Here is a 14,764-nt window from a genome sequence, read left to right as displayed (position 1 = left end):
CTAATCGAAATATCCATACCCAATACAAAAAATATACATAAGAAAACAGGAGAAAAAATTGAAAAATACATCCAACTGGCTGATGAAGTCAAGGACTTGTGGCATCAGGATAAAGTTGACATTATACCAATTATACTATCAACTACAGGAGTCATACCACACAATATCCACCAGTACATCAATGCAATACAGCTACATCCAAACGTATATATACAACTACAGAAATCTGTAATTATTTATACATGTTCAATTACCCGAAAGTTCCTAAATGCAATGTAACATATACTGCACAGTTAAAAGGAAGTCATGCTTGATCTAGGTCCACGTCACTTTCCATTTTTAACCAGTCATAACGTCTGAGAAAGGAAAGAAAATAATAATAATAATAATAATAAGGTGCATAAAATATCTGACAAAAGAAAGAATTGTTTTTATAGAATCTTGTTGTTTTGTACATAATTAAGTACAGTTTAGGGCAATAACAAAGTAATGTGTAAGCTTTCGCAATTCTTCATTTTGCATTTTTGTGTAAGTTGGAGTTTTCATGCTTTTCCAGTTTTAAAAATGTACAAGATCCCCAAGGGATGTATTAGTTCACGAATTTTTTATGTTGAATCCACACAACAACTTGTGCTAACTGTACACTTCCTTGTTAAATGTTCACTTGTAGTTATGCTTATTTGATTTTGGTACTCCCTCAATCAAAGGATCTGTTTTTGGAGGCCTTAGTTCCCTTGCGGCTAACTTTTCCTGGTAATTAACTTTTCTGTTCCCAGAATGAATTATCACTCTGCAGCAGGAATGTGCCCTGATATGAAACTTTCTGGCAGATTCCATCTGTGTGCTGAACTCGGGACCTTTGCCTTTTGCGGGCAAGTGCTCTACCGACTGAGCTACCCAAGTGCGACACATGACCCATCCTCACAGCTATACTTTTCTGTTATCATTTAAAACAGATACAACATAGTTCATGTTTACATTGCACATGAAAGCCAATTCCCGCCCAGAAAACAACCAACTCCAAATGCAAAGTGTCATTTGTGGAAATGATTAAACCCAAGTAGTAATGTCTACCAACATGGTCACTCGATTAGATTACAAATGAGGCGCTAAGATCCGTAAGAGCCTAAAGCACATTGCCAGCAATCCCACACTTAAGTGAACACCAGAGAAATCAGTGATACAGCTTTTCGTGAATTTTCAAATACGCAATGTGGGCCTACAGCAGAGATAAACCTGACTCATTAAAAGATCAACAGATTTCAGAAGCATAAATAAATCCTACAAGGGAAACTCCTCCCCCTCAGCCCCCCCCCCCCCCCCCCTCAGTTTTAGTGGTAAGATGGCCCAGTGACTAGTCCATTAAAAATTGAACACATATCAAGCATGAAAACAGGAAGAAGGTGAAGAAAAATAATAATTATAATAATAATTAGAAACAATGAACAGTACAAGGTTAACAAGTGAAATATTAAGTGCACATTCAGAGGCGCGGCATCATGGTTAATGGTCGTGGTGTTGTACTGTGAAACTGGCGAGCCATGTAGGAAACTCTTTCATGTCATTTGTTTTTTATTTTATTTTTTTCACAACATTATGTACTGTCCATCTGGTCATTGAAATGTTTGTTCTCTTTCTGTAGTCTTGGCAATAGGTTATAGAATATGAGTCATGTGGTAAGAATGCATTACCATCGCAAGTAAACATGATGAATAGTGAGAGCAGGCGAGATACCACATACCGTATTTACTCGAATCTAAGCCCGCACCTGAAAAATGAGACTCGAAATAAAGAAAAAAAAAATTTCCTGAATCTAAGCCGTATCTGAAATTTGAGACTCGAAATTCAAGGGGAGAGAAAAGTTTTAGGCCACACCTACAAATCGAAACAAAGTTGATCCATTGTAATATGAGACACAATTTAGGTCGAATGAATGACGATACAGCTACAGTAGTTTGGTTCGAGTCGTAAGCTTAGCAGTTAAGCTTTACCAGGTAGCCATAGCTATGGGTCAGGCGCTCTGTCCGTATTTATACGGGTACCCTTCCTTTTTCACGTGCTTCGTCTGGTTTGAATCGATCGCTTATTTTGCTTTGATCTGATAAGTGCCGTTTTCTTTGTTATAGGTGTTTATGCTACTCTAAGCTGAAAATGCATTTCTGTACTGTGTCATGCATTGTTTGTCACATTCGGATAGTGCGTGTTTATGGCCTGTCACCGCTCCGGGCATGGGTTGCTTTTGTGCGCGCTACCGCCGCTTAGAATTAATAAAAAGAGAGGAATCGTCTCATTAGTGAAACAATGGCAAGATACTGCTATTTGTTGTTACTTACACTGCTGCTTTCTTTGATAATGATCAACAAGAACCAAATAATAGACTGCATATGATAGAACATGTTCTGCACGAGAGTTAGGCGAAAATTTTTCTCCCTTTGAAAATCTTTGAGGTCGCTTCTTTAGTGCACCAAATTCTGCACAGAAATTAGTCATCTTAGATTTAAAAGTCTAGTCAGTTGCCGTGCTTCATTTCTGACTATCACTATTAGGTATAAGAATAATACGAATATAAACATGACACGATACGTATATTCTTCCGCGTTTGCTGTTGTCTCACTCTAATTTCATAGTTTATTAGGCAGACAGGATTTAAATGAGATAGCAGCAAACATGAAAGAATACATGGCAAAATGTTTATATTCGTATTATTCTTATGGTGAAGAGAATAGTGCATGTGATTCACATTTCATCAGGTTCCTATTAGCAACCATCTCTTCTCACAGGTAGGAAAAAATCCAGAATGTAGAGTTGGCCATATTGACAAACATCCCAAACAGTCTTGCCAGTCAGATTTTTGTAGCTCATTGAAATTCTGCTACATTCAAAGATGAACAATACGGAATTTGTATTTACTTCGTTGGATAATGTATGAAAATAGTAGAAACTCGGGGCGGAGAAAAAAAGCTCGCCTTCCACCTTTTTTTTAAAATTTATTTATTGACGCAGAGGTTTTGGCACCAGTATTTATCTTTGTACCTGCAAAGCATGCCTGTGTAGCGCTACATATATTCGGTGGCAGGAGTTAGTTTTGGCGGCACCTATCAACATTTTTCAAAACTTCTAAGCCGCACGCGGTTTTTTGAATTAAAAAAACAGGAAACAAGTGCGGCTTAGATTCGAGTAAATACGGTAGACATCTCACAGAAATGAAAACAACAAATAAACATGTGTGAAACATGTTGCAACAAAAGAATTCAAGAGTTGAAACTTCCAAAACAGAACACAACTTCAAAAACATTAAAAATATGTTTTGACGTGGCACAGAGAAACTGTGATTGTGAAACTGTTGTGTTCATTTTTTCCAGCTTATGTGACAAATTATTACATTTTCATCATTTCCTTGGGAGTGATCACATTCACATTCACATTCACATTCACACAGACATCTCATTCGGGTATGGAGGCATATCTCACTCACTTACCAGGCGTACAAATTAGGTGTGTCAGCATGAAATTTCTATTATATGACACACATACGGTCACTAATGCCGTGCGTGTATGGCACACCAGACATGTCTTCTGGTGGAGGATTCGGTTGGCTTGTCACCTTGTCATCAAACATTTGTGGTTCCCATTTGAAAGCCACTTCCTTTCGGCTGGTAATAGAGCAGTTGTGCAGAATGATCTGTCATTGTAAATCTCTCCCATACACCTTGCTTTTGTAAATGGATGTTACACCATGACACAGACACAAATCTGAATACAGCGAATAGTGGAAAAGAAGTGGCATATGGTAGGTTTGAACACAGCTCACCTGCCTGGTAATCCAATACTGTGACCATTTAATCATGTCGCCACTGATCTTGCAATTAGCTCTATATTGCACTTCTTTTCCTTGGGCCGCTCACTGTTTCTTATTTTGCTTTTTATTCACAGTTCAGTACACCTTCTTCCTATTTTCATGCTTGATATGTGTTCAGGTTTTGATGGGCTGTCCACTTGGCCCTCTTACCACAAAATTGGAGGGGGCATGATGGTGAGTTTCCCTTGTCAGCTTCTGTGTGATAAAATTCATAACTTAATATACTATTAACTCATTCAGAAACCCATAAAATAGGTTTACTGTCAGTACAGCCTTAACATGTACTGACTTCCGATATAATTTTACTACCGTATGTAGCAAGTGAATTAGCATATCTGAGGAGTCTGCTATCATCTCGCAGGATTTATGCTGAGCAAACGGGAATAAAAGTCTGCTGCAATGTGCTACCACCTGTCAGCACTGACATAAACTTCTAGTTGAGTGTCAACGGCTAACTGTACACATTGTGTGTTGTGCACATTACTAGTCAAATCCGTTCTGTATTTGGCCTGAAAGGCAATTATGTCACGCGAATTGTGCACGCACAAAAGCTCCATAAAACATGCACAACTGAAGGTGTAGTCTCGACCCTGTTACCAAGTTTCAGGGAGTGTTGAGGAGCAGTAGAGTTGTAGATATAAGTGCCATATCTTTTAGACTGCAGCAGCTATGTTGCGTATGACGTCATTCAAAGAAAAATAACCAATAAATCCATAAGGTGTCAAAAGTTAGTGTGTTCACATGCTTTTGCACAGCACCCGTCATTGCAGTTGCGCATTAGACAACACTATTCTCATCATACTGAAATATTTAGTGTCATAAATTATTGCAGAATTTCAAACAGAATGCAGGTATAACAGTTAAATAGGAATTACCCTGTTTCTTCATCACTTATTTCATTTTCAGAATCTTCACAGTAGCTGTAGTGGTCCTCCTCATAATTGTAATACCAGCCTCTCCCTGGTTCAGTAGGTGGTGGATTTGCTGCCTGCTGCTGTTCAGGTTTTTCATCAGTCACTGTATTCTGTGCCCCAACTTCTTTTTCAGTATCTGTCAAGTGAAATTTGTTTTCCATTAGGCACTGAATACAGTACAGTTCTTAGTTGCTTAAATTGGAGAGAGGGAAATTTTAAATGGAAAATTGGTACTGTAGCTACTTGTAAACAGACTTATAAGCTTGCATTTTTAAGTGTTCAGAATTCCACACAAAAAGATGCAGGCAAAATATCTATGCAACAAGATACATATTTTGTTCAACATGAAGTGCGCGTGGCCAAAGTGCCACAGCCACGCAGGATACAAGAACTTCGCCGCTCCCATCATGCACTGGTGCTGCTGCTCGCAGTGTTGTTGCAGTTGCCTGAGACTGCAGTCATACGTGTGAGTTGAGTTGAGTTGAGTTTTTGTGTGTGTGTGTGTGTGTGTGTGTGTGTGTGTGTGTGTGTGTGTGTCTGTCGTTGACGAAGGCCTTACTGTCCGAAGGCTTTTTTGTGACAGTCTTTTTGTTGTGCCTACCTGCGACTCAGCATCTCTGCTATATGGTGAGTAGCAACTTTCCTTTTCATAATATTGTTAAATTCAAAAGATATTTTAACAAGGGAGGCATAGAATCTAAACTTTCACAAAACTCACTTAGTTAAGGATTTCTGAACTCCATCACCTAATAATGTTACTTTTCGTATGAATCCAGTGCCAGTGTATTAGTAGTACAAATATTTATTCAAAGGTATCCAAACTGCCTAATACATTATTTTCTATAGATTCACTATATTTACACTATGGTTTTGTTAATGTGAATAAACAAAAAATACGTGATGTACAATACTGTACAGTTATGAGCACATAAATTTTACTATTATTACTGAAAAATTTGGTCTAATACTTTACTTTACGTTACTGTAGAAATACTATTTATTTTTGTCTTGTACTGATAGCAAATATTACCAACTCTGAAGTAATTAAAATGTACAAGTTGTAATAGTGGTAAATACAATTTGTCTCATCCACTAGATGGCTAGTTACAAGCAAATAAGAGTAGATAGTTAAAAGTAAATAAGCATAGGCTTAATAGATTTTCAGAGTTACCAGTCATCAATCATTTTCAAAACTTGGAAATTTGTGCCCAGTAGCCCTACTGAATGTTGTACTGTTACAAAGAAAATCCTTTATTATTGTACCTTTTCAGAGATAGCCCTACATCACTGATCACATGGAGAACCTTTGCATTACTATAAAAATACTAGAGATTAAGTAACAGTTAACTCTCAAATAGTAGCATGATAAACTAAGAGTCTTTCTTTGAAGCTGAGATAGCAAAAAAGTGATAATGGCTTCATAATTATGAAGCAGACTTTACTTAACATTTCTAATGAACTACATACATTTACGACATTCAGCTCAACAGTCATAATTGTCTCATTCCTACCTGGAGCAACGAGGTATAGGAACAGAGGGCAGCCATTGGCATTTATATTATGCTCCTCCAGAGTCTTAGAATCATCTGATGCAAGCTCTTTTCCCAGTATCCATCGCTGCACACCAGCTGGAATTTCAAACTCCAGTTGGACTTTCTGCTTCAGGTCTGCCACTGTCATTTTGGGTGTAATTTGTATTGGTATAGGACCCTGGTGAGATACCTTATCTTCTACATACATATCCACCCTGAAAAATGTAAATACATTGGGCATTCTGAGAAGTGATTTCACAAAGTTTCACATGTATTTGTATGTCACAAAATGAACAAATGACAGACAGATAATAAATGACCAAAAGTACCACAGATGTTTACACATCAGGTAAGAGTGATTTTTCAGTTCTCATATTTAGAGGTTGCTAATATAGAAAATGATAACAAACAAGAAAAGACAGAAAAGTGACAGGTAAAACTGTGTGTCACCACAACATATCCCAGACTGGAAAATGAAGTTAAGTATTTAGTGTATGGGCAACATTAAACACTGTCAGAGGTAGTAAAGCAGACAATATTTAGCAACAACAATCAATAAAATTACTTTGAGAGATCTCAGAGTTTTCATGTTTTCATCCTTGTATTTACACACTGAGATGACAAAAGTTGTGGGATACCTCTTAATATCGTGTCGGACCTCCTTTAGCCAGGCGTAGTGCAGTAACTCGATGTGGCAAGGACTCAACAAGTCATTGTAAGTCGCTTGCAGAAATATTGAGCCTTGCTGCCTCTATAGCCACCCGTAATTGTGAAAGTGATGCCAATTGAGGATTTTGTGCACGAACTGATTTCTCGATTATGTCACACAAATTTTCAACAGGATTCACGTTGGGTAATCTGGTTGGCCAAATCATTCGCTCAAATTCCCCAGAATGTTCTTCAAACCAGTCACGAACAATTGTGGCCCATAACATGATATCGTTGTTAGGGAACAGGAAGTCCATGAATGGCTGCAGATGGTCTCCAAGTAGCGCATTATTATCATTTCCAGTCAATGACCCAGTCCATACCATGTATACACAGCCCACCCTATTACGGAGCTACTACCAACTTGCACAGTGCTTTGTTGACAACTTGCGTCCATGGGTTCATGCGGCCTGTGCCACACTTAACCTTACCATCAGCTCTTACTGACTGAAATTGGGACTCATCTGACCAAGCCATGGTTTTCCAGTCATCTAGGCTATAACTGACATGGTCACGAGCTCAGGAGAGGCACTGCAGGTGATGTCACGATGTTAGCAAAGGCACTCACATCAGTCGCCTGCTGCTATAGCCCATTATCAGCAAATTTCACTGTTGTAACAGATACATGTGTTGTACATCCCACATTGATTTCTGTGGTTATTTATCTGTTACCACTGACAACTGGAATTAAACATTGTTGCTCTTGGTCATTAATGAAGCCCATGGCTACTGTGTTGTCCATGGAGAGAGGTAATGCCTGAAACTTGATATTCTTGACACTCTCTTGACAGTGTGGTCTCAGAATATTGAACTCCTTAGCGATTTCCAAAATGGAATGCCCCAAGCATCTAGCTCCAACTAACATTCCACTTTCAAAGTCTGTAAATTCCCATTGTGAGGCCATAACCATGTTGGAAACCTTTTCACATTAATCATCTGAGTACAAATGACTGCTCTGCCAGTACACTGCCCTTCTATACTTTGTGTATGTGATACTATTGCCATTTGAATATGTGGATATCACTATCCCATGACTTCTGTCACCCCAGTGTATCTGACAATTTGAATCAGCTATTTTTGTGATGGCATTTAAAAGCAGAAGACTGTGTAGCACAGTGCTATTAAAAAGCTTATGTGACATTCAAAGATTATTGCTATTTTTAATTCCAACTGCACTTCAGTAATGTCTGATTCACTGTATTAAACTCACAAAAATAAAAGCAAACATGTGTTCTAGAGAACTGTTATTTATTGCTATGCACGGGAGGTGCATAAGTCATCTTACAATTTGCAGTGGATGGTATCTCATGTACCATTATCATTCCCCCATCCTCTCCCACATCCAGTTGCAAGTGGCATACAGGAAGAACATCTATGTACACACATCAAAAAAAGTTTTGCATCACCCCGGTTCCCAGAAATCCTGAAGAGAGACGTTGACTGTGGATATTGTATCACAGACACAGTCCCTTTGACTGTTCAGAGAAGTCACTAAACCCACCCAACGATGTAAACATCCATGCAAAAGCAGCACCTATTAGATGGATGGGGTCCGACACTCGATCAATTTCGGTCATTCCACCAGGAAGGAAGTACACAGCTCTTGTTGTCTGTAGTTCAACCCTGCCTGGACGGTCAATACCGTCATTCAATCACATCCGCATTGTTACTTTGTGTCAGGAAGGGCTCTCAATAAGGGAAGTGTCCATGCACCTCAGAGTGAACCAAAGTGATGTTGTTCGGACATGGAGGAGATACAGAGGGACAGGAACTGTTGATGACATTTCTTGCTCAGGCTGCCCAAGGGCTACTGCTGCAGTGGATGACTGTTACCTATGGATTATGGCTTGGAGGAACCCTGACAGCAACGCCACCATGTTGAATAATGCTTTTTGTGCAGCCATAGGATGTCATGTTATGACTCAAACTGTGTGCAATAGGCTGCATAATGCACAACTTCACTCCTGTCATCCATGGCGAGGTCCATCTTTGCAACCACAACACCATGCAGCATGGTACAGATGGGTCCAACAACACGCCAAATGGACCGCTCAGGATTGGCATCATGTTATCTTCACTAATGAGTGTCGCATATGCCTTCAACCAGACAATCGTCAGAGACGTGTTTGGAGGCAACGCGATTGGGCTGAACACCTTAGACACACTGTCCAGCAAGCGCAGCAAGGTGGAGGTTCCCTGCCGTTTGTTGGTGGCATTATGTGGGGCCGACATACGCTGCTGGTGGTCATGGAAGGCACCATAATGGCTGTACAACACGTGAATGCCATCCTCCGACCAATAGTGCAACCATATCGGCAGCATATTGGCGAGGCATTCGTCTTCATGGACGGCAATTCGCACCCCCATAGCGCACATCTTGTAATGACTTCCTTTAGGATGATGACATCACTCAACTAGAGTGGCCAGCCTATTCTCCAGACATGAACCCTATCAAACATGCCTGGGACAGATTGGAAAGGACTGCTTATGGACGATGTGGCCCAGCAATCACTCTGAAGGATCTAAGCCGAATCGGGGCATTCTGGACGTGCCTTGATGAACTTGTATCAATGCATCAGTGCAAGAGGACGTGCTACTGGGTATTAAAGGTACCAGTGTGTACAGAAATCTGGACCACTACCTCTGAAGGTCTTGCTGTATGGTGGTACAACATGCAATGTGTGGTTTTCATGAGCAATAAAAAGAGTGGAAACGATGTTTATGTTGATCTCTATTCCAATTTTCTGTACAGATTCCGGAACTCTCAAAACTGAGATGATACAAAACCTTTTGTGATGTGTGTATAAGTCTTTGTATAAGCTTAAACAACTCTAATTTTACCTTCATAGTCTTTTTGTGATACATGTGGCAGAAAGCACTGTGTTGTCTGACTCTTCTAAGAATGTATGCTCTGGGAATTTTAGCATTAAACCACACTATGATGCATAATACCTCTCTTGTTCTCACAGCCATTGTATGAGTGTCTCCATATTTTTTGTACTCAGTAAATGCCATGCCATGCCAATTTCCTCTACATGAGCAACACTCGAGTACTGACTGAGTGAGTGTTTTGTAAGCTACCTCTTTGTGGGTGGACTAATTTTTTCAATGAAGCTCAGTTCAACTCCTGTCTATCTTATGATTAGTTTCATGTGGTAACTGCACTTTAAATTGCTCCATATGCTTAACTCCCATTACTATTTCAAGGATTGGCAAGAAATCATATAATCAAACAGTAATGGGTATTTCCATCTATTTATATGTAATACACTACATTTATGTTGGGAGTCAACTATCAATTCTTGCATAAAGTGCAGATCCTCCACACATTTTCCCATTTCCCTAAAATTTTCTAGCACTGCAATTTCTCTACAAACACTGCCGGCAGGTTGAGCACACTGTTTGCCATTAAAATTGCACTACCATGAAGACAGAACTCAAAATACATCAAATTATAAAACTGGCAGGAAGCACATTATGTGCTTGGCTAATGCAAATGATTAGCATTTCAGTGCAACTTCACAGTGCTGGTAGGAGAAATGGCATTTACATTCTGTATATGAGGAAAGATTTGCACTGGATTTCTCATTCTGAAATTGCGTTTAAAATAGATTGTTTCTGAGAACATCATGTTATTCCTTATTTAAGAAGGAGTATCATAGCCTGTCGAGATGTAGTTTATCAGTCCACGATATTCTACATCTACATGATTACTCCACAACCCACATTTAAGTGCTTGGCAGAGGGTTCTTCGAACCACAATCATACTATCTCTCTACCATTCCACTCCCGAAAAGCGTGCGGGAAAAACAAACACCTAAACCTTTCTGTTCGAGCTCTGATTTCTCTTATTTTATTTTGATGATCATACCTACCTATGTAGTTTGGGCTCAACAAAATATTTTCGCATTTGGAAGAGAAAGTTGGTGACTGAAATTTCGTAAATAGATCTCGCCGCGACGAAAAACGTCTTTGCCTTAATGACTTCCATCCCACACTCTCTCCCCTATTACATGATAATACAAAATGAGCTGCCCTTTTTTGCACCCTTTCGATGTCCTCCGTCAATCCCATCTAGTAAGGATCCCACACCGCGCAGCAATATTCTAACAGAGGACAAACGAGTGTAGTGTAAGCTGTCTCTTTAGTGGACTTGTTGCATCTTCTAAGTGTCCTGCCAATGAAACGCAACCTTTGGCTCGTCTTCCCCACAATATTATATATGTGGTCTTTTCAACTGAAGTTGTTCGTAATTTTAACACCCAGGTACTTAATTGAATTGACAGCCTTGAGAATTGTACTATTTATCGAGTAATCGAATTCCAACAGATTTTTTTTGGAACTCATGTGGATCACCTCACTCTTTTCATTATTTAGCGTCAACTGCCACCTGCCACACCATACAGCAATCTTTTCTAAATCGCTTTGCAACTGATACTGGTCTTCGGATGACCTTACTAGACGGTAAATTACAGCATCATCTGCAAACAACCTAAGAGAACTGCTCAGATTGTCACCCAGGTCATTCATATAGATCAGGAACAGCAGAGGTCCCAGGACGCTTCCCTGGGGAACACCTGATATCACTTCAGTTTTACTCGATGAGTTGCCGTCTATTACTACGAACTGCGACCTTCCTGACAGGAAATCACAAATCCAGTCGCACAACTGAGACGATACCCCATAGGCTCACAGCTTGATTAAAAGTCACTTGTGAGGAATGGTGTCAAAAGCTTTCCGGAAATCTAGAAATACGGAATCAACTTGAGATCTCCTGTCGATAGCAGCCATTACTTCGTGCGAATAAAGAGCTAGCTGTGTTGCACAAGAACGATGTTTCCTGAAACCATGCTGATTACGTATCAATAGATCGTTCCCTTTGAGGTGATTCATAATGTTTGAATACAGTATATGCTCCAAAACCCTACTGCAATCCGACGTCAATGATATAGGTCTGTAGTTCGATGGATTACTCCTACTACCCTTCTTAAACACTGGTGCGACCTGCGCAATTTTCCAATCTGTAGGTACAGATCTATCGGTGAGCGAGGGGTTGTATATGATTGCTAAGTAGGGAGCAATTGTATCAGCGTAATCTGAAAGGAATCTAATCGGTATACAATCTGGACCTGAAGACTTGCCCGTATCAAGCGATTTGAGTTGCTTCGCAACCACTATGGTATCTACTTCTAAGAAACTCATGCTAGCAGCTGTTCATGTTTCAAATTCTGGAATATTCCATTCATCTTCCCTGGTGAAAAAATTTCAGAAAACTGCGTTCAATAACTCTACTTTAGCGGCACAGTCGTCGGTAACAGTACCATCGGCACTGCGCAGCGAAAGTATTGACTGCGTCTTGCTGCTTGTGTACTTTACATACGACCAGATTTTCTTCTGATTTTCTACCAAATTTCGAGACAATCTTTCATTGTGGAACCTATTAAAGGCATCTCACATTGAAGTCCGTGCCAAATTTCGCGCATCTGTAAATTTTAGCCAATCTTCGGGATTTCGCGTTCTTCTGAACTTCGCATGCTTTTCCATTGCCTCTGCACCAGCATTTGGACCTGTTTTGTGTACCATGGGGAATCAGTTCCATCTCTTACCAATTTATGAGGTATGAATCTCTCATTTGCTCTTGCTACTATATCTTTGAATTTGAACCACATTTAGTCTACATTTGCATAGTCAGTTCGGAAGGAATGGAGATTGTCTCTTAGGAAGGCTTCTAGTGACACTTTATCTGCTTTTCTAAATAAAATTATTTTGTGTTTGTTTCTAATGGATTTGGAAGGAACAGTATTGAGGCTAGCTACAACGACCCTGTGATCACTAATCCCTTATCAGTCATGATGCTCTCTATTAGCTCTGGATTGTTTGTGGCTAAGAGGTCAAGTGTGTTTTCGCAACCATTTACAATTCGCATGGGTTTGTGGACTAACTGCTCGAAATAATTTTCGGGGAAAGCATTTAGGACAATCTCAGAAAATATTTTCTGCCTACCACCGGTTTTGAACAGGTATTTTTGCCAACATATCGAGGGAAGGTTGAAGTCCCCACCAACTATAACCGTATGAGTGGGGTATTGATTTGTTACGAGACCCAAATTTTCTCTGAACTGTTCAGCAACTATATCATCGGAGTCTGGGGGTCGGTAGAAGGAGCCAATTATTAACTTAGTTAGGCTATTAAGTATAACCTCCACTCATACCAATTCGCACGGAGTATCTACTTCGACTTCACTACAAGATAAACCACTACTGACTGACACAAACACTCCACCACCAATTCTGCCTAATCTATCTTTCTTGAACAACATCTGAGACTTCGTAAAAATTTCTGCAGAACTTATTTCAGGCTTTAGCCAGCTTTCTGTACTTATAACGATTTCAGCTTCTGTGCTTTCTATTAGCGCTTGAAGGTCAGGGACTTTCCCAGCAAAACTACAACAATTTACAACTACAATTCCGACTCTTCCTTGATCCAAGCATGTCCTGTATTTGCCATGCACCCTTTGAGATTGCATCCCAAGCACTTTCCCGAGGCCTTCTAACCTAAAAAACCACCCAGTCCATGCCACACAGCCTCCGCTACCCGTGTGGCCACCAGCTGAGTGTAGTGAACTCCTGAGCTATTCAGCGGAACCCGAAACCCCACCACCCTATGGTGCAAGTCAAGGAACCTGCAGCCAACACGGTCGCAAAAGCATCTGAGCCTCTGATTCAGACCCTCCACCCGGCTCTGCACCAAAGGTCTGCAGTCGGTTCTGTCACCGATGCTGCAGATGGTGAGCTCTGCCTTCATCTCGTAAGCAAGACCGGCAGCCTTCACCAAATCAGATAGCCGCTGGAATCCAGAGAGAATTTCCTCAGATCCAAAGCGACACACATCATTAGTGTCGACATGTGCCACCACCTGCAGCTGACTGCACCCTGTGTTCTTCATGGCATCTGGAAGGACCCTTTCCACATCAGGAATGACTCCACCCGGAATGCACACGGAGTGCACACTGGATTTCTTCCCCTCCTTAGCCGCCATATCCCTAAGGGCCCCCATTAGGCGCCTAACATTGGAGTGCCCAACTACCAATAAGCCCACCCTCTGCGATTGCCCAGACCTTGAAGGCTGAGAATCATCCTCTGAAACAGGGCAGGCAGCTGCATCTGGCTCAGCCAGAGACAGTACCTGAAACCTGTTTGTCAGACGCACTGGGGAGGCATTCTGATCAGCCTCCGGGGACATCTTTCACTGCCTGCCACCCCTTGGAACGACCTCCCAATCAACCACAGGCGAGGGCTCAGCCCCACTGCGGGCAGCACATTGGTCAGTGTCCCACAATTGTCAAGGCAATATGGAGTCAATGGCTTCTGGAAGGCCACATCCCACATCATGAAGGAACTTAGTACAATGGTGCACCCAACAACAATAGTGAACACAATGGTGTCACAATGTCTTTTTTTTAGTTACAGCATCATGATGGATGTATCCACGTGTGGAAGTTTTGAGAATAATAAATAATTCTGCTGGTAAATTTTTCAGGGTATAAGGTTGAGGTCCATGAAAGTCTTCTGTTCCTAACATTTCATCCAGAACTGCATTGGGCATCTTCAAGACTGTTGCTCCTCCATTGAGTCTTGTGGACTAATGGGCCAGACATCTGAGAATGACATATATACTGTAGAAAAGGGGGCATGGCAGGAGTTACACATGATAAGCAAACATGATCCTTGTCAAAGATAAAACTTAACTGT

The 14,764-nt window shown here is 40.6% G+C and overlaps 1 protein-coding gene across 3 annotated transcripts in view; it reads right to left on the bottom strand.

Moving 5' to 3' along the window:
- LOC124616764 overlaps positions 1 to 14,764 on the bottom strand; it is a 443,813-nt gene that overhangs the window by 46,827 nt on the left and 382,222 nt on the right. For all 3 annotated transcript variants that reach the window (XM_047145148.1, XM_047145147.1, XM_047145149.1), the window contains 2 exons: positions 6,285 to 6,520; positions 4,735 to 4,909 (listed from right to left, as the gene is read on the bottom strand). In XM_047145148.1, coding sequence (XP_047001104.1) covers positions 4,735 to 4,909; positions 6,285 to 6,520 — 411 coding nt within the window. The remainder of the gene's footprint in view (positions 1 to 4,734; positions 4,910 to 6,284; positions 6,521 to 14,764) is intronic.

This window comes from Schistocerca americana, chromosome 5, assembly GCF_021461395.2.
Source record: "Schistocerca americana isolate TAMUIC-IGC-003095 chromosome 5, iqSchAmer2.1, whole genome shotgun sequence".
NCBI classification, from domain to species: Eukaryota; Metazoa; Arthropoda; class Insecta; order Orthoptera; family Acrididae; genus Schistocerca; species Schistocerca americana.
The sequence above is the reverse complement of the archived record's forward strand: the minus strand, read 5'-3'. Positions and strand labels throughout refer to the sequence as shown.